This window comes from Rattus norvegicus, chromosome 15 (assembly GCF_021556685.1).
Source record: "Rattus norvegicus strain SHRSP/BbbUtx chromosome 15, alternate assembly SHRSP_T2T, whole genome shotgun sequence".
NCBI classification, from domain to species: domain Eukaryota; kingdom Metazoa; phylum Chordata; class Mammalia; order Rodentia; family Muridae; genus Rattus; species Rattus norvegicus.
This window is the reverse complement of record NC_141548.1, coordinates 85593616-85613988: the sequence shown is the minus strand read 5'-3', so window position 1 is coordinate 85613988 and position 20373 is coordinate 85593616. Positions and strand designations below refer to the sequence as shown.

General features: G+C 41.3%; 1 protein-coding gene across 7 annotated transcripts; it reads left to right on the top strand.

Annotated features, from left to right (window-relative positions):
* The first annotated feature begins 92 nt into the window (after positions 1 to 92).
* Positions 93 to 20015, top strand: Fbxl3 (F-box and leucine-rich repeat protein 3). 7 transcript variants are annotated; one of them, XM_087585867.1, is made up of 5 exons: positions 93 to 450; positions 4154 to 4502; positions 7353 to 7475; positions 10695 to 10866; positions 17517 to 20014. In XM_087585867.1, the coding sequence occupies exons 2-5, from the start codon at positions 4155 to 4157 to the stop codon at positions 18158 to 18160; spliced, it is 1287 nt and encodes a 428-aa protein (XP_087441993.1). In that variant the 5' UTR covers positions 93 to 450; position 4154; the 3' UTR covers positions 18161 to 20014.
* Positions 20016 to 20373: the final 358 nt, after the last annotated feature.

The following is a 20373-nucleotide window of genomic DNA, read 5'->3' as shown; positions in this document are numbered from 1 at the left end:
AGCCGCCCGGGCGCGCGCGCGCGCCCAGCCCCCTCGGCCGCGCGCCCGGGCGGGCGGAGACGCGCAGAGGCCAGCGCGCGGCCGCGAGCCCCGGGCGCCATCTTGGATTCTGTAACTGGGCCGAGGCTCGGGGCTCGCTGCTGTTGGCTGCTGTTGGCCGCTGCTCGCCGAGGGCGTCTCGGGCGGCGACGAGGAGGTGCCGGGGCGAAGGACGCAGACTGCGCGGGACAGAGAAAGGAAGCTTTCCGCCCGGGCAGCCGGAGCCGCAAAGGTGGAGCCGCGTCGGCGCCCGCCGCGGGACCAGCGTCTCGGATGCGGGCGGAGCGCGGGGGGCCGCGACGGCGGGAGCGCGGAGACGGGGCCCCGGGAGGCCTCATGTGAGAGCCGCGGGAGCCGCCGCCGCCCGCGCAGCCCGGGGTGGTGTGTGGGGGAAGCCGCCCCCGGCAGCAGGTACGGCGGAGGTTCGGGGCCGCAGCCCGGAGTCCGGCGGGGAGGTCGGCGGCGGCCGGGGGCGCGCGCGGGAACGCCCCGCCTGGACCTCAGTACTTGTCAACAAGGCGTGGCGCGCGCTCGGCGGCCGCGTGTGGCGGGGCTGGGTGACGGGCTCCTCTGGGCTCGCCCTCGGCGGCGCGGGGGCAGGAAGCTGGAAAGCCCGGGGGCCTGGGCAGGGCGGAGGGAAAAGTCTGAGAAAACCGGGTTGGGGAGGCGCCCAGTGGAAAACTTGGCGAACTTAAGTGCAGCCGCTCTGGTCGCACTGCAGACCTCCACCCGGAAGCAGCCAGGTCAGGGCATCTCCGAGCCGCGAGGTGAGAGCGGGCGGCGTCTTGTTGGTATTGGTGCCTATCCCACTTGCCCAGATGTTTTATCTTTTGCTTACACGAAAAGGCTAATTTTAAAATTTTCCCTGAACCCTTTGTAAAGATGTCTGTTACTCTAAAACTCTCACCCGGGTTATCTGTGTGCCGGCTGCCGTTTGTGTCTGTGCTCTCACCATTCTGACAGTTAATCTCTTTCAATATTTTTCGATTCTTATATTACAACCAAAGAATGTATGTTAGGTTTCCTTCCATGTAAAGCAAAACAAAAGGACAAATGCGAACGTAGTGCCAGAATGGGACTTTTAAAGTTTAAGTGCAAATGCGTTTTTTAAAAATCTTTTTATGTCCAGAATTTGTAAATGTCTGAGTAAGGAAAGTTTGACTCTTCATTTTGGTTTGAGGAAATGTTTGATTAGCTCACTAATTCTTGGTACTGCTCACTAGTTACTAGGTGTCCGTCATTACTTTGCCTCCCAGACACTTGATCCGAATACTAGCAAAAGTTCCTGCCACCTTAGTTTCTTTGGGTTCCGGAAACACTGCAGTAAATCACAACCGCTAGGGCCCAGATTTTCTGTGCTTAGAAAATCTTACTGATATTTATTGTCCTGTTTTGATACACCACGCCCCTCCTGTTCAGATAGCAAGAGCACTTTCACTTCTTCTAGAAGCAGTATAAAAACCCATTACTGTAAATCTCTAGTATACTAGTGAATTGTTCAACTTTATACAGCATCGCTTCATGTGTAGATAATTAAAATAAAAGCATCGCAAACTTTGAATTAAAAAGACCAACAAGGAAAAAGCAATATTTAAAACGTTATTAGGTCTTTATTCACTAATGTTACTTTTATACCTAATAGTGCACAGCACATTTTAACATTTAGTCTGTTCATTTTCTATTACTGGTGACATTAGTTTCATACTGCTTATGATAGTCTGTAGACTTTTTAGCTGTTGATAAACTAATAAGTACTAATACATACTTTGATGATCAATGTATTCAGTTTATATTTAGATCAAGTATAACGCTATACTTGATCTTCCTTACTGAAGGTGTTTTTACGTTGTCCGACTTCCTCCTCCCAAAGGAGAGCTGGATTGAAATATACTTGATTTAGGTAGAACTGTGTTGGAAGGCAGAGGCAGTGGATCTCTGATTCCAAGGCTGGCCAGACTCACATAGTGAGCCTGTCTCACATAAAAATTGTATAAACTTAGGGTCAGCAGAGTGCTGTTAAAGTGTGGTGAGTGAGGCTGCCATCCTTGTGTTGGTTTTGAGTCTGTACACTTGACTGTAAACGAAGTGTTTGACCTTTACCTCCTGGCTTTAGAGGATTTCTCCAGATGTGGCAGAGCCTCCTGGCATGAGGTCTGGAAGTAGGAAGATAGTGTCATCTTTTTTGAATCTGTATCTCAGAATTCTGAGCAGTTTTTGTCAATAAGAAAGTTTGAGTTCTAAATAGCAGACTCTTTGTTCTTTGACCCAAATTGAAATGCTAAAATTAAAGTTAAACCTTCAGGAGAAGTTAAAGTTGGAAAGTGGGTCATAATGACAGGCTAACCCCTAGTAGGGCTTTTTTTTTTTAATTTTAAAAAATGGCACTGTTAATCATTCTAACTTTATTCTGAACACACTTAAAAGTCTATTCGTAGATTCATAAATAAGTTTGGTTCTTCCATAAAGCCATCTTGTCCCCTCTCATTTTGTTTTCTGAATTCTCCTTTTACTCAAGACTATGCCCTTTTGAGTGTGTGTAGGTGCAGGCACAACAAAGAAGGGGCTGCTCCTCTTTTAAGGCCTCCTGGACTGACAGTGTGGGGTTGTGCCCTCCAAAGTCCTGTTTCTGCTCTCCAGCCCTCGGTGCTAAAGTCTGTACACGTGCAAGTCCTTCATTCCACAGAGGAGCCAGAGTCTTACGTCATGATTTGTCACAAGTTGGTTGGGGTTAAGCCATCCTTTGGAGTCTTGATTGGACCAGCCTTATTAGACTCACTGTCTAAACAATCACCGTAGATCCTGGACTACATAGTAGTACCGAGGAGCGGCCCGGCTTACTCTAGAATGCAGTGTAAATCAAGTAACAAAGCAAAATGTGTCCTTCGGAACTTTGACTGTAAGAAATAACTGTGTACGGTGGAGAAAGGAAAAAAGCATATTGGAAAGAATAACTGGGACTTGTGTAATCCCACTGCCCATTGTTAGCTGATACACTCACTTAGTGATGGCCCTTGCCAGTGTGCTTCTCTACACCACTGCTCCCTCTCCTTATGTGAAAGAAAAATTAAACTGTTCTTCACATTCTGGGACAATCACTTCTGTGTGCGATGGCTTTCATACTGGGCTCTAGTATTTCATTTTTCACAAGAACGGCGTATCTAAAGAACACTGCTGGGGTTGGGGATTTAGCTCAGTGGTAGAGCACTTGCCTAGCAAGCGCAAGGTCCTGGGTTCGGTCCCCAGCTCCGAAAAAAAGAAAAAGAAAAAAAAAAAAAGAACACTGCTTTGCAAACTGAAGCATCTGACAGTCTTGTAATTTCCTAAAGCCATGGAGCTCCTTTGAAGTGTAGCTAGGATTCAAACCTAGAGAGCTTGGTCTTAGAGCTTATGGTATAGTTTGCCACGAACATCTCCTCTATCCAAGAAGCAAATGGCATGAGGTGAGTATGAATATGTAGAAAAAGCATGGAGGTAACATTCAGAAAATCACAGGAAAAGCAGTGACAGTAATGTGTTGGGAGAAGAGACCATATCCTGGCTGAAAGGACAACACACAATCAGGTACTTGGCTGTAATTAGTCAGGCTATTTCATGCTGCTACAGGTTGAGCTCAGGCCTGGAGTTAGTTAAGGCAAGGTCTTTACCATTGGGCTGAACTCTCAGTCCAAGTTTACTTACATTAAGCAGAGGTTGGCTGTGTACAGTGATGCCACATGTGCAGGTCTGTTGACCACTCAGCTTTCACCCTCTCTAGAGTCTAGAGGTTCATGCGATTCTTGGTCTACCTCAAATTTGACAGAAAAATTGGATAATATCATCGCAGGCCCTCCTTTACAGTTACTTTAAGTAGTTGACTATAAGTTTTGAGTTATAGGTTAATGGGTTACTTAAATGATAAGTAGTTTTAAGTATAAAAGTTTAAAATCACCCCAGAAATGTTCATCTCCACTAGCAGTTTTCATTGTATTTTTGTATTCTCCTTGAATTGTTGGTTCCGGTTTTCATGCATATTTCTGTTTAACTGTCCAAATCCAAACACATGGTTCAGTGACAGAAAATGAATTTGATTAAAAGTTGAGTAGGATGGGAAAAAATGATGGCTTTCTCTAAATAGGATGAAACGAGGAGGAAGAGATAGTGACCAGGACTCACCTGAGGAAGGCACTGCTGAGAAGCCTAAGAAACCAAGGACAACACATGAGTGCTCGCAGCCTTGTGACTGGGGTAACCTTCTTCAGGACATTGTCCTCCACGTTTTTAAGTATTTGCCTCTTCTTGACCGGGCTCATGCTTCTCAAGTGTGCCGGAATTGGAATCAGGTATTTCACATGCCTGACTTGTGGCGATGTTTTGAATTTGAACTGAATCAGCCAGCTACATCTTACTTGAAAGCTACACATCCAGAGCTGATCAAACAGATTATTAAGAGGCATTCAAATCATCTGCAGTATGTCAGCTTCAAGGTAATACCCCCACTCCTTCTGTTAGAAAATAGAAGCATGTTTACTGACTTTAATATTAACCAATACAACTTCTTATGTCCTTAAAATAGTTAAATTTTCAGGGAAAGTGCTTAATATTTTAAAATTATTGCATGCCTTAGAGTTCTTTACAAATAATTTTTATATTTGCTGGAACTAAAATAGTCCTTTACAGTTAATTTCTTAAAAGAGCAAAGGAAGCCACTAAGTGAGCATAAATAATTGACTGAAGTTTGAACTTAATGGTGGATGGTTGGCAGCAAATTTGAGGAAAGAGAACTAAACAATAAACATTAGGGCGGTGGGTCTCAGCCTACTGGTCCAGACTCCTTTAGGGTGTTACATTGTTACTTTATGAAGTAACTTTTATGGTTGGGGTCACAATAACATGAGGAACTGTATCAAAGGTTCATAGCCTTAGGAAGGTTAAGAACCACTGCATTGTGGCTGGTTTGGTTTGGGATTTGATTTGGGGGTGGGTTTTTTGGTCTTGTTTTGTTTTTTTGCTTTTTTTGGTTTTTTTTGTTTTGTTTTGTTTTGTTTTGTTTGGGGGGGTGGTGGTGGTGTTTTGAAACAGGGTTTTTCCAAATAGTTTTGGCTGTCCTGGAACTCATTCTGTAGATCAGGCTGGTCTCACTCTCAATTGCCTGCCTCTGCTCCTGAGTGCTGGGATTAAAGGAGTGCATGGTTGTGGTATGTTTTTACCTTAAAAACAAAACAAAAATATATAGAGACTAAATAATTTGAGAATATTTTAGAAGAAAACAGGAGGATTCGTGGAAAAATGGACATGTTGCAATGGACATACAAGATTCACAAATATTGAGGTGGGTGAGGGAGGAGGCATTTTGAGATCTGAATATATTGATTGCAGTAGCTCGTGTGAGAACAAAATCACACTGTATTTTGGAGAGAAGAAAGAAATATGGGATGCTTGCTGACTCCTTAACGCTAATTGTTTCCTATATGATTTCTAAATGGTAATTATTGTTAAAAGATAAAAGTGGGCTAAAAAGCATGCTGGGGAGTCTGAGGCAAGAGTCAACAGTTTAAGGCCTTCCTGCCCTATATGCAGTCAGAACTTATCTCTTCAAAATGGTAAAGATAAAAAGCAAAAACTGTAGTAAAAGGACAAGAATTGCCTGGTTTCCCTCTATTTTCTGTTTGCTAAAGGGCCATGATAAATCTGTTCTAAGCAGTGGTCCTAACCCAGAGCTTCATGCCGTCACTAGATGCTATCTTCCTTGTGAGGTAGGAGAGCTTGGTAGTAAGTGTGACTGAAGAGATTGTGTGCATAAAAGCCCTAGCTTGTTAGGCATAGCATTGTCAGTTATAGCCAAAGAGAAAGTTCTCAGGATACCTGTTAAGACCAGCCGGGGCTGAGGGTGAGTTCAATGCTAGCCAGAGATACTTAGCAGGAAGGACTCTGTGTCAAGAGGGAAAAAAAGGTGCCTAGTTCATTAATTTTACTGGACTTCACTGATAATGATTAGTGTGGATGCATCCCACAGATACCTATTGATAGAAATTATTGTTTTGTTTACCTGAAATTCCAATTGGATGTATTATTTGTTTGATAAGGGGTAGGATTCAAGCAAACAAATGTTGAGGAATTCCTTACCCCACTCCATGGAGGGAACCTGAAGTGCTTTCCCTTCGGTTTTATTCATCTTTGAGTTGCCCTAGAGCATTGCAATGGCAAATCTATAGAAAGGAATTGTAAAGATCATTCCTGCATATGGTAGGTCAGCTGGGTTCTCTGACACAAGTCAGCTCTGTCCAACATACATGACTCATACATCCAGCTGTGTTTAACATTTCTCATTCGGGATGTCTGCGTGTGAAGAAGTATTTTCTAATTTAGAAAGCAGACACATTGCAGGGATTATTCTGGCTTCTTAGTGGTCAGTATAGACTGAAAAAACTTAGAGTCAGATTTATTAGTCCAGATCAGTGCTTTTCAGACCGTTCAGTAGTCTCACCAAGGGAAGTGTAAAGCCAAAAACCGTGCTCAGTCCCCTCAGAGTCTCTCAGCCACGTGGTTTAAGCATAAGAATGGGAATGTCTTCAGTACTTGATGACTTTCCTGTGATCCGGCAAGTTCATTTTGAAAACTGTAATTAGTACGCTAGTTTCACACACTATAGCATTTAAGAGCACCTTTGGGATTCAGTAAAACACAAATTTAGAAATAAGAATAATGGTACTATATTTTAACATTTTTAGTCTAGAGAAAAACTGATGTTTCCCCTTCAGGGGTTGGTGTTTGATAATGTTGTTTTCTTCAAGAAACGTCTCAGCAGGAAGTGTGTAAGAGCAGCTGCCTCTATTTTGGTTCCTATTATTTTGTGCTTGTTTAGTTAGACACCCTTATTTTATTCTATATTTATCTTTCTATTAAAAGCATTAGAGAATTTCAGGTTGTGTGGTTCATCTGAGAATTCTAAACAAATAGATACTAGTTTCTTCTGGTGCCCTGAAACAGTTCATCATAGACACTGTTTACATGTATTATGTGATTTGACCAAGTACAAATTATTACTGAAACACAAAATTGATTGATTTTATAGTTAGTTTGAAATAAGTCAATTTAGTCTTACAGCACCAAATTTTTATATATATGTATATACATACATATATATGTGTGTGTATACTATAATGAACACATTCTTGAAAATTAGACTGAGGCTGTGGGACAGAAATGATTAAAAATCCTTGTCCTTTAAATGATAATGGGCCAAATTAGTAACTATATTTCTTGCCTTTCTAAGATTAAGATACTCAAAGAGAAATGTGGGTATGTACGTGAATAAGCCGTGTTTTCTTTCTAAGGTGGACAGCAGCAAAGAATCCGCTGAAGCAGCTTGTGATATATTATCGCAGCTTGTGAATTGCTCTTTAAAAACGCTTGGACTTATTTCAACTGCTCGGCCAAGCTTTATGGATCTACCAAAGGTATCTGCTGGGCTGGTGTATTTCCTTTTGCAGAGGAATCCATTGTTAGTGCCTACAGTGAGGCAGACAGGACAGCAGAGCAGGATGTGCACTGGAGAGCTGGTGGTGGTTTACAGTCTTGAGAAAGTATTTAGAATGCAATTTTAAGGAGTTTTTAATTTCTTAGTGTGTATAAGCATCCTATTTCCATGTAAGTATGTGTGCCTCATGTGTGTCTGATGCCTGCAGAGGCCAGAAAAAGGTGTCATATCCCCAGGATCTGGAGTTACAGGCAGGTAGGAGTTAGCATGTGAGTGCTGGTAACCAAACCTAGGTCCTGTACCAGAGCAGCAGTACAATATGCTCTCAAGCAGTACCTCGTTGTTGGTGATGTTAGAGCAAGTGACCTGACAGAAGGCCGTTGAGTAGTGGAAGTGCTAAAAGGAGCGAGTGGAACTGAGACTAACCGTGTCAGAAAGAGAGCCATGGGCACTGCTGCTTTCTGAGCCTTCAGATCAGGTAGGTGAAGTGAAACATCAGAAGTAGCAATGCAGGGTCGAGCAGGTGGGTGAAGTGAAACATCAGAAGTAGGCAATGAAGGTCATATCAGGTGGATGAAGTGAAACATCAGAAGTAGGAGTGAAGGTCAGATCAGGTGGGTGAAGTGAAACATCAGAAGTAGGAATGCAGGGTCGAGCAGGTGTACTCTGCTCAGAATGTAAACTCTTCTGGCAAATGTACTTTAAGCAAAGTTAATGTCTATAGAGTTTGGATTATCTGCCATTTAATTATTCTTAGGAGAATTTAACTACTGTTTGTGTTGGTCTATACCTAATTAAACAACAGTGTACCATACAAGTGTTCTTTTTAAAAACTTGGGGGTTTTTGGGTTACATTTAGTTGGTGTGTGTACACATGTGACAGTTGGGACAGCTTGCAGGAGCCTCTCTCTTTCTGCCACGTGGGTTCCAGGGTTGGGACTTGGTTTGTAAAACTTAGCGGTAATTGGCCTTGACCCACACCTGTTCTCTTTGAAATAGAAAACTTATCAGAATGCCTTTGAGAAGGCCAGAAAGCTGCTCTCTGGTTTGCACCCAGTAGCAATGTGTGTTTGTGTTACTGAGAATCGCATCTGTGGCCTTGCAAGTGTCCTAACCACTGAGCAGCATCCCCAAACTAGCTAATTGCAATTTGAAAAAGGAATTTTTAAAAGTATGCCACAAAGTAAAATAATGTAGGTTAAAGAAAAAAGCTTTATTTTTACTTTAGGTATGTACGTGTTTTTGCCTGTGTGTAGGTATGTGTGCTGTGTATATGCCCGATGCCCATGGAGACCTGAAGAGCATGTTGGATCCCTAGAGCTGCAGTTGTAGGCATCTGTGAGTGGCTGTGTGGTTGCTGGAAGAGCAGCCAGTGTTCTTAACTGATGGGCCATCTCTCCAGCACCAAATATGTAGGCTCGGCTCACAGTTCATTGTACTAGAGGGACTCAGGAAGTGTGAATTATAACTAGTAGGTAATTCTTCCAATTGAATAGCAGAACCCAATACAATATTGTGAGTTCAAAACCTCTAAGTTTCAGTAATCTTGTACATTTTAAAATAGAATGTTTTCTTAGGAGCAAGGAAGAAAAATGGAAAATAGAATCTGTTTAATGTACCTGAGTCAGGTCTCTGCAACTCTTAGGTCTGGCCATGTACAGATTTGGACTCTTACTCCTAAATTTGGCTGAGGCCAAGTCTTCTGTGGACAGTCCAGAGGATTCTAGGAGACTGAGTTTACGCAGTGTAGGGCCAGCTTTTTCAAGCCTAGTGGGAAATGAAATACTCTGATATCTTTTTGTACCTGCCATTATTTTTTAAATGTGGCTGGATGGTGGTGGTGGCACACAGCTTTAATTCCAGCACTCGGGGAGCAGAGGCAGACAGATCTCTGCGAGTTCTAGACCAGCCTAGACTACAGAGAGAGTTCTAGGACAGCCAGGGCTACATGGAGAAATCCTATCTTGGGGAAAAAAACAAAAACAAAAAAATTATCTATATAGATTAAACTGTTATAAAGTATTTTGAACATAATTTGATTTATTATTTGGGATCTCAGTTTACATATTATATATGCAGTGCTAATTTAAGAACTGTTGATGTAGCTGCTTTAGATGCTTATTGTCCTTTTTAATTTTTGTTTTTTAGAAAAGATTGAAATAAGATTTTCGCTATTCTGAAAAGAATTAAAAATAGAAGAAATATATGTGGCCATAACTACATCAGGACAGAGAGGAAAGACATTAGTATGTAGTTATGGGCTTACTAGTAAGGAACTGTGGTCATGGAAGGTGCACTTGTTTGATTTCAAGATATATGATATTAATGCTTAAGGTATTTAAGCACAATTTTATAAATCAGTTGTTTAGACACAGTAAAGGAAAAGCAAGTTAAGGATTGTGAGCAGGGAGGTAGTTTCCCTTATGCTGCATTGTCTGTTAGGATGGCTTCCTGCTCTGATCCTGCTGTGGAGGATTTACAGAGGTAGGTGTAGGATGAGGTTGGCTCTGCGGATGTGTGCTGAAGCTTGGTCTTCCTTTTCTTCCCTGAGTTCTGTACCCATTGATTGCAGCTCATCTCAGCTCTGATTCACAGTGTGCGCTCTACATATGCTGTCGTTCTTGTTTCTGTAGAATTCCTTTTGATTGGGTCTGTGTTCAGTAGATTATAAGTAAAATACATTAAAATCAAGACTTGAAAATCTTTTAGATTCAGTGTTTTGAGAGGGTTTTAAGTTTGGAATTTTTAAATGGATTCTGGTTGTTTTAAAGTCTTTGTATGTGCCTCCATGGTTCAGTTGAGTTACAGCCTTTGAGTTGACTGACTTACATCTTGATGATTGTCCAGTATTTTCTGTTGATGCTCTTTCCTATGTGGTGCAGTGTACGGGACTTTAGCTTCCAGATATGGTGAGGTGTGCGTGTGGGGGAGACTTAGACTGGGTTATAGGTTCCTCTCTGACCTCTGAGGTTGCTGTCACGTAGGGTATTCTGAGGCTTGAAGTGACCCTTCCCTCCACAGGCACAAAGGCTTTTCTCAGAGTGCTCCCCTCTTTAACTGTGCTTTGCTAACCTCATGCAGGGCTGCTGCCTTCTAACAGTTTGGAAATTCTTTAGGGCACAGACAGACATGCGTGGTAAGGAAACCTTGTAACGTCATTTCTGAAGAACTGAAACTGTTTTAATCTTTTGTCTTTCAGTCTCACTTTATCTCTGCACTGACAGTTGTGTTTGTAAACTCCAAATCCCTGTCCTCACTTAAGATAGACGACACCCCAGTAGATGACCCATCCCTTAAAGTCCTAGTGGCCAACAACAGTGACACACTCAAGCTGCTGAAAATGAGCAGCTGTCCTCATGTCTCTCCAGCAGGTATGTCGTGTTTTTTCCAGACATCTTTTAGTAATTATATTGTTTCTCAAGTTAAGAAATTTGTTTATTTAATAGTTCTGCTAATGAACTTGTAAATGAATTAGCAAAACCATTTTTCTTCAAAAAATACTCAGTGTCCTAATGACAGTAGTAATATCTGCAGTATTCTAGCTTAGACTGACTTCATCCTATTTTCAAGTCATTTTATGTGGCAGATTGAGTAGAGCATGGATAAATGACTTGAGAAGAGAGGAAGGTTTCTTAGCTACTCGCTGCAGGGGCAGAGTTATCTGACAAAAGCAGCTAAGGGTGGATGAAGCATCTCTGGGCTCAGTTTGTAAGTGCTAGTCACTATGGTTGTAAGTGCTAGTCACTGTGGTTGTAAGTGCTAGTCACTATGGTTGTAAGTGCTAGTCACGATGGTTATAAGTGCTAGTCACGATGGTTGGGAAGGTTCAGTGTAGGACACAGGACAGCAGAGCCTCTTTGAAGGGTAGGGAAAGTGGACCACAGCTATAAAACCTTGGGCCTTAGCCCAGTGCCTCCTTTCTTTTAATCAGGCTCCACCAAAAGCTCCACAACCTTCTAAACCAGCACTAACAGCTGTGACCAAAGTGTTCAAGCATGAGTTTGTGAGAGACATTTCACATTGAAACCGCGAGGTGATGCTGTAAGGTCTGCTGAGAGAGCTTGTTGAGATAAACTAGAATCCCACTAACGTGAGGTGTCGGTGCCTTGGGTCAGAACACAGTTACTTCTTACATAGAGATGCATTTAAGTATGGTTGCCTTTTTTTGAGAGAGAATTCTCTTTAAAACTTAAATTGTAGGAATAACATTGTAAGAGGTCTTTCCAGCTACTTTATGTAGACTTTTCTAAGTTTAGTGCATTGTCCAGAGTGAGATTTTTTGAATTACAAGTGACTCGTTCATACTGAAGAGTATAAATGTGTTCTCATCCTTGTGCTGATGGTTCATTGCTGACCTCTCCGCTGCTGAAGCCCCTCCCTGTCTTCAGCGGTGTTGGTCAGCAGTCTGTTAGTGCTGGTTTGTTTTATTTTCCTAGTATAGCAAAGGATTGGAATTCCCTGAAATGACTGACAGAATAGTGTCTACGTCCTCATCACTAATCTTAGAACATCGTCAGTGTGACCAAAAAGCAGCACAACCGTCATGCTACCGCGGTCTAAGCAGTTCACTCAGCTGCTTCGCTTGTTCTCCCAGATCACCGAGGGTCTGGCGATCGGAGTACTAGGCGTGCTGTGTGTTTACCTATTGTCTCAGCCTCTTGTGCATGATCACTGAAAGGATTACAGAATAGAAGCTAAGAATAGACTAATAGACCTTGACAGTTAGTTTCTATTTGACCTTGACCACATTTTATTGTCTGCTGTGAGTAAGGTCTGTCTTCCTCAGGTTCATAGTGTACAAGGTCCTTTGTCCCTAACCTCCACCCACCTTGTTTGCTCTTCACTCCCATGTCCTGCGAGCTGTGAGCCCTAGAGAAGTGGACTTGTTTTGACCTCCAGTCAGCACTCTGTGCCTTGTGAAATAGTCTGTAAACTTTTTAACCTACTCATCAACACATCATCATCATAAAACTTTTACTGAAAAAGAATTTATGAGCCAGGTGTGGTAGTGCACACCTTTAATCCCAGCACTTGGGAGGCAGAGGCAGGTGGATCTCTGTGAGTTCGAGGGCAATCTAGTCTACAAAGGAAGTTCCAGGACAGCCAGGGTGATTGTACAGATAGACCCTGTCTCAAAAACAACAACAACAGGGGCTGGGGATTTAGCTCAGTGGTAGAGCGCTTACCTAGGAAGCGCAAGGCCCTGGGTTTCGGTCCCCAGCTCCGAAAAAAAAGAACCAAAAAAAAAAAAAAAAAACAACAAAGAGGGAGGGTGGGATGTATGTACCGTATAATTCACAGTTCATGTGAAACATGATTCTTGACTTTCAGTGTGCGACAAAATAGTGTCTGCATCCTCATCACTTAGAACATTGTCGGTGTGACCAAAATGAAGCATGACTCATGCTGCCCAGGTCTAAGCAAAACTATTGCATTTCTGTCTCTGTAGTTTGTCTGTATTGGGTAGTCCCTTGACATGGAGTGTCTGTGTCTGTGTCTGTCTGTCTGTCTATGTGTGTGTATCTGTTTCTGTTACTTAGCATGTTTTCAAGGTTGCTTGTGCTGTATATGTATAATCTATTGAAATCTCATTCCTTCTTGTTGCTGTGTAAAATCTGTTGAATGTTTGGTGATCAGTTGCTGGATATTTGGGTTGCTTCCAGCCTTTTGTGTGTAGCAGGTAATGCGTGTGTGGAAGTTGCTGTAGTTTGTGCAGACATACTGGTTCTCTTGGTGTTTAGCTAATGATAGGGTTGCCAGCATGCAGTGGCTGTTTCCTCACTTGAGGAACTGTGCTACATGCCACACACTGGCTCCAGTATTGGGTTACCAGAGCAACAAGTGGCAAATCATTCAGCAAAGATGTACTCTGTGAGTTCCGAAGGAAGATGTTAGGGAGGATTTTCCAGAACAAAAAGGACTAAACCCACAGCATTAGATGAGGGTAAGAATGCCCTTGTGCATTCCTCCATCCTCACTAAAGCGCCTTATCTTTCTCATACCCATCCCAGCTGGTATGTACGAGTATCATTGTGGTTTGGGTTTGTACACACACAGCCCATCACAGCCTCACTGCCACCTTGCAGGGCCTCTCTCACCCTTGGAACTCACTGAATAACCCAGGTTAGCTGTCAGCCACGGTGAGCCTCCTGCCTCAGCTTCCCAGGAATATAGGCATAAGCTAGATACATTTTCTTGATAATTTTGTTGATGTTTTGGACAGGGTCTCAGTACATAGATAGCCCTGGCTGGCCTGTAATTCTATGTAGACCAGGCTGGCCTTGAACTCTTAATGATGTACCTCCTGCTTCCTGGGTGCTGGAATTAATGGCATGTGCTATCATGCTGTTTAATGACTTTATTTTCATATGCTAATGGACATTTGTATATCTTCTTTGAGAAATACTAATTTAGGTTTTTGCCTGTATTTTTCCTGTAGCTTATTGTTTTAAAAGTGTTTGTCTTTTTATTATTGGCTTGTGTTTGTCACTATTTGGCTATGTATTTAATGCCTGTAACTAGTGCATTAGCTTATACTAACATCTGCTTTCAGATCTATAGTTTTGTAAGGCAGAATTGTAGGCAGGTCTCAGGTGGCTGCTGTGACCAGTGTCTGTCAGGCTGGACTCTCTGGAAGTCCCAGGAATATATCACTTCCGTTCCCTTGTACTGTGGGGTAAGGCTGTATTGTTGAGCTTGTTGGCACTAACGTCTCTTCTCACTCAGTGTGGTGTGGTGGGGCATGGTCCCTATTAGAATCTGCTTGCTGATTTCATTATTTTGACTATTTTTATGTATGAAAAAATAATTTATCTAAAACTTGGATTATCTTAAAGCTAGCAGTTAAAGTCCCATGTGCTTTGGCTCTGGCTTCCTTTTCTTGAACTAGCAGTGAGTAAATTTGAGTCTGAAACAGCTCTTATTTAGATTAGAACTATCTGTGTAATTTATCTTATAAGGTGAGTTGTGTCATATACCATAATATGATGATAGGCATGGTGTCCCTTCCCAGATCCACAGACAGTGGAATGTAACTCTTGGGGGAAGAGGACATTTAGAGAGTGACGGTGGCAGCTCCTTTAGTGGCTTCTCTTGCATCTTTAAGATTTTGTGAATATTTTCTCTTCGAGTCGAGCTTTTTGATGTTGCAGAGCTATGGTTCGGTTGTTTTGCTTGGCTAGGGCATATTTCACTGTATGTGATGTACGCGTGTACCTGGAAGAACAGTGGCTCAGTGACACATGGGCTCTTACGCACTTTTGCTGGAGTCTTTATTTTGTGGGTCACTTTTTCTGTTGCCTGTTTTTGTCCACTCCTGTAGAGTTTTACTTTACTGGTGGTCTTGCTTTAAATAATAGTTATGCATGAACTTGGAGTCTTTTTGTATTTGAGCTTTGCTATCTTTACCTAGTTGTGTAACTTCAATTTTTTCAAATCTTGTTTTTAATGATGGTCCTTAAATGCTTTAAACTCCTTTGTAGCCACAAGAGGTAGTGGGAAAGAAAGGATAAGGGAGAAGCGGACCTGTTTAGAAAGGTTCTTTGGAGCAACGCCCCTCTGTGTTGTCTGGAAACCAGCAGTTCAGTGCACAGGCCAGCAGGCAGTGCAGCTCGATCCACTCGCAAACACTTCACGGATTCACCAGCAGTCCAGATAGGTAGAGTTGGGTTAGTACCAGGGCAAGTTCTTAGCTGTGCCTCTCTCAGGAAAGCGAAGATCAGTGAAAACAAGAGGGCCCACAAGCGCTGCACAGCTAGCTGTTACCATCAGGCCAAGCTGTGTCTTCTTCACTCCATGGAGTCCTATTTATACCCCCCAAACATCCCATGTCCTCCACGTGCCTTGCTTTCGGACATGCATCCAATCACCTCGAGCTCTTGGTGTGGCAAGAAACTGCAGCACACCGTCAGAAGTGTTTTGGTGCATCTCTCTATGGAGTCTGACAAATGAGGCTCAGCTACACAGTGTAAGGTGGACCACATGGTGTCATTAGCAAAGAATCCTTTCACGTGCTTGCCTTAACAGACCATTCTCTCTCCTGTCTGCTTCAGCAAAACTTCCTTAGCCTTCACACCTGTGTCCACTTTACCAAAAAGTCTTTCATGTGTTTGCCCCAGCAAAACATGAGCCAACTTTCCAAAGAACTCATAGTTGTCTGTAGTTTGAACTAGAAATATTATTTAGTTCCTTAGATTTTGAGTATTTGTGGGTAAACAGATTTAGTACCTAGCACAGCTTATAGAACAGTAGCAATGAAAATGTGTTTAGTTAATCCTGTCCTTTTTAAATAGAAGAATTGCTTTGAGTAGTGTGTTTTGAGTAGTTTAGACACTTCTGGAGCAATTCTCCTATAAAGCTACTTTGGAGATGAAATACTGATCTTTGGTAAAGTCATCTGTTACTAGGATAATAGTTTGGGCAAGCATGTCTTGAATCGGATGGGAGTGTTTAAGAAATTGTTTTCCTTCGAGCTCAAAGCTCTTAACATTATTGCTAATGTGTGGTCCCTTTGACTCATTTAAGAGTGATAATTTCATATATCCTACAAATTGGTAAACTATAACCACTTGATAGAACTTTTCTTACTTTTTTTTTTACTTTTTTATTTTTTTAATTTTATTTTTTAACTCAGGACCCCATACCATGGAATACTGTGTCTAAATTCTTTTAACTTAATAGCTAAAATTAGCCACTCAGTCACACATACATGTAGTTCTGCTTGTGTACAACACATAAGCTGTTGCAGTAGCCATGCAGGATAGTGTGTAATCTAAAAACTGAATCTTAAGGTAGATACCTTCAAGACTGCTCTTTGTTTTGTGTGCTTTATACATTCTTCTGAACTTTAGGATCATCTTATCAAATGCAAGGGTAAAATGCAGTTAAGATTAAAATACAACATCTACCAACATCAAGGTTCTAATATAAAAACATGAATGTCTTTCCACTTGCTTAGGTATCATTAAATATCCTTCAGAAATTCTGAAATTCAGCTAAATTTGTTCTTTTGTTTTCTTTTTGAACAGTATGTAAATTACTAGTTCAATTTTTTTTCTCCATCTTTATTAACTTGGGTATTTCTTATTTACGTTTCAATTGTTATTCCCTTTCCTGGTTTCCAGGCCAACAATCCCCTAAACCCTCCCCCTCCTGCTCCCCTTCTTTATGGGTGTTCCCCTCCCCATCCTCCTCCCATTGCCGCCCTCCCCCCAACAGTCTAGTTCACTGGGGGTTCAGTCTTGGCAGGACCCAGGGCTTCCCCTTCCACTGGTGCTCTTACTAGGATATTCATTGCTACCTATGAGGTCAGAGTCCAGGGTCAGTCCATGTATAGTCTTTAGGTAGTGGCTTAGTCCCTGTAAGCTCTGATAGAATTTTTCTTACTTTTCAAATATTTTGTTTCATTTATATGGTCATATTGTATCCCCTTTCTTTATATTATGATTACATTTTGAATTTCAGAAACTCCTCTAGTCTGTTCTAGTTGAACATGAAATTTTTCTCCAACTGTGAGTTTAGTATTTTTTTAATGATATGACAGCTGGCGCTCCAAAACTGAGTTTGAAGCCAACCCTGGGCTACAAAATGAGTTCTGGGGAGGGAAAAACACAGTGATGCCCTACATTTCTAGGATAAATCTTACTTCGTTATGGCAAATTTTTGAAACGATGGTGGTGATTTTCTTGAGTTATAAATGAGCAACAAGGATATAGAATTGGTTTTATAAGATAAATAATATGAGGGGTTGGGGATTTAGCTCAGCGGTAGAACGCTTGCCTAGCAAGTGCAAGGCCCTGGGTTCGGCCCCCAGCTCCGAAAAAAAGAAAAGAAAAAAAAAAAGATAAATAATATGAGTGGGTATAACTTGTAATTCATTATCACAACTGAAGTTTGAAACTGCGTTAATTGGTGAAAAGGGAAATGTGGGTATTTTCTAGGACATGCACTTGATTAAACAGTTGAACAGGTAAATTTTACAATAATTTCTAAGTAATTGGGCGTTGTTTCTTCCCCCTGCCAGGGATTCTGTGTGTGGCTGATCAGTGTCATGGCTTACGGGAGCTGGCCCTGAACTACCATTTGCTCAGTGATGAGCTGTTGCTCGCACTGTCTTCTGAAAAGCACGTTCGCTTAGAACATTTGCGCATTGATGTTGTCAGTGAGAACCCGGGACAGACACACTTCCACACGATCCAGAAGAGCAGCTGGGACGCCTTCATCAAGCACTCACCGAAGGTCAACCTAGTGATGTATTTTTTCCTGTACGAAGAGGAGTTTGACCCGTTCTTCCGTTATGAAATCCCTGCCACTCATCTTTACTTTGGGAGATCAGTCAGCAAAGATGTGCTTGGCCGCGTGGGCATGACCTGCCCCAGACTAGTAGAACTGGTAGTGTGTGCCAATGGCTTGCGGCCCCTTGATGAAGAGTTGATTCGCATTGCAGAACGTTGCAAAAATCTGTCAGCTATTGGGCTGGGGGAGTGTGAGGTCTCATGTAGTGCCTTTGTCGAGTTTGTAAAGATGTGTGGGGGCCGCCTGTCTCAGTTATCCATTATGGAAGAAGTGTTAATTCCTGACCAGAAGTATAGTTTGGAACAGATTCATTGGGAAGTGTCCAAGCATCTTGGCAGGGTGTGGTTTCCAGACATGATGCCTACGTGGTAAGGGACTGCATGACAGGGGGCGTGGTGAGTGAGTAGCACCTTCCTTTTAAGAAAACGCATCCTAATAAACGTTTATCTGCTCGAGAGCTGTAATTCTGTTTTGTGGCATAGAAATTTGGCATCTTTGGTGAGCTTGTGTAATGAAGGGCGTTTGTCGGAAGACCTACAGTTTGGGTCAGATAACTCCTTTTTTTTTTTTTTTTTTTTTTTTTTTTTTTTTGCAGCCTAATAGCAATCAAATGTTTAAAAATTAAAAATGTTGTTCCATATTTGAAAGTAATATCCAATTATGAAAATTAAGTAATTCATAGTCTGAAGGAAACAACCTGAGTGTTGTAATATCTCAGAAGTGTACTAATAGGTTTTCTGAAATGTTCTCTATGCATTTTTTTAAAAAAAATGTAAACTTGACATTTTAGGGTCTTCAGTTCTAAATACACCTGTTATAAGGTGTTTAATACAGCTCAGGAAAGTGAGCATTCTGTGAGAGACATGTATGACAGCGCTCAGAAGACACTGGGTGAATGTTTTCAAACATAATGAAGCTGTTTTAAAAATAAAGATATAAATATCAAAGAACTTAGAACACTGATAAATGTTGCCGTGGTTATTAAGGAGGGCACACAGAGAGAGCCGGGATCAAATCTAGAGGAATCTGTGGAGTAGGAGAGAGCTAGCACTTAGCTTTGTATAAACTTTAGGTCCCTCTGTAAAATGCTAAACCACATGCACTCTTTGTTCTGTCACTAATGTCCTTGGTGCCTGAGGCTTTGTATGTAAAGGAATGCTTTACTCTCTCTAAGTCTTTATTTAAACTAGTCTTAAACTATTACACAACAATTTAAATGAAAATTTTACTTAAAAACCCAACTGAAATAATTAAAAGTAGAACTTTATAAATTGTTTCAGAACAGTTTGATGAAAGAATATTAGTCTCAGTGAACCGTAGTGATGGCTCATGCTTTCAAGTTTGGAGTGACATAGCTACAATAAATACAGCTTTAAAAATGAAAGAGTATCTGTACAGCTCAGAAACACTAAATTAAAAAAAAATACATTTCATTATAACTCGAGTAAATACTACTCAGTGAACTGGAACATTTTAATAGGAAAATACAGTTTTGTGATTGTCAATTTGGTTGAAACTGGTATTTTATATTTAAGTTATGTAGCTTTTCCTATTACTTTCATACAAATAAAGGTAGATTCTAGACTCTATATAGTATAAAGATACTAAGGTTTGGGGGTCTTTGTTCTGTTTTGTTTTTTTAGGTACTGTATGAGCTTGGGTTCTGGGCACTAGTGCTAACAGACGCCTGCTCTGAGAGAAGTTAGAAGTGGTTCACCCCAGCAGCATGTTTCAGTGGGGCTTTTACAAAGCCTGAGGCTATGGAAGCTAACAGTCCTAAAGACAGATGACCTAACTGAGAACAAAAGAGAGTGTGGCTTTCTACACAGCTTAAACTTCAGAAGTGATGGCGTTCTTTCAGGCACGGCAGTTGAGAAGGAAAAGACCGGCCCAGAGTTCCACGTCAAAGGCAACTCTGAGAACATTTTACCCTTACTGAATAGTAGGGAGCTCTGGCTGTATAGGAAATACTTGTGCTAGTTGGTTAGGTTCTGGGTTATTTTTTTTAACTTTTCTGAACAACATTGAAAAATGGATTTGATGGTATATAGTCAGTTTTACTAACCAAAGCTTTATTTGAAAACTTAACTTTTTGTACAAATTGAATTACATGCTTGAATACTTTAAGTCACTTTATAAGCAAAATGCATAGCATTTAATTTGTTTATACTGTAAAATATATGTTAAATGGTTTTATCAATTTGAGAATAAAGATAGTTACTACTGCGGTTGTATTTTTATAACTTTAGAGAACTAATCAAACATATACTACAATATATATTATGATAGCTTCAGAATCTATTATATGGTAGTCTTTTAAACAGTCTACTTTGAAGATACAAAACTTGGCACACTGATTCTATTCTGATGCTCTAATACTTGTGAAACTTACCGTGAAATATAAATTCTTTTATGATTAAAAATAAGGAATAGCTTCTTTATATATTCAGAATGAAAGCTATACTCTACTTGGAAATATGACTCTTGGGGTTAAAGCTGGTGGATTCTCTTGGCAGTTGTTAGCATGCACATCATTCATGACTACTTGTAAGTCCAGTTCCAGAAGACTGACACCTTTGCCATCC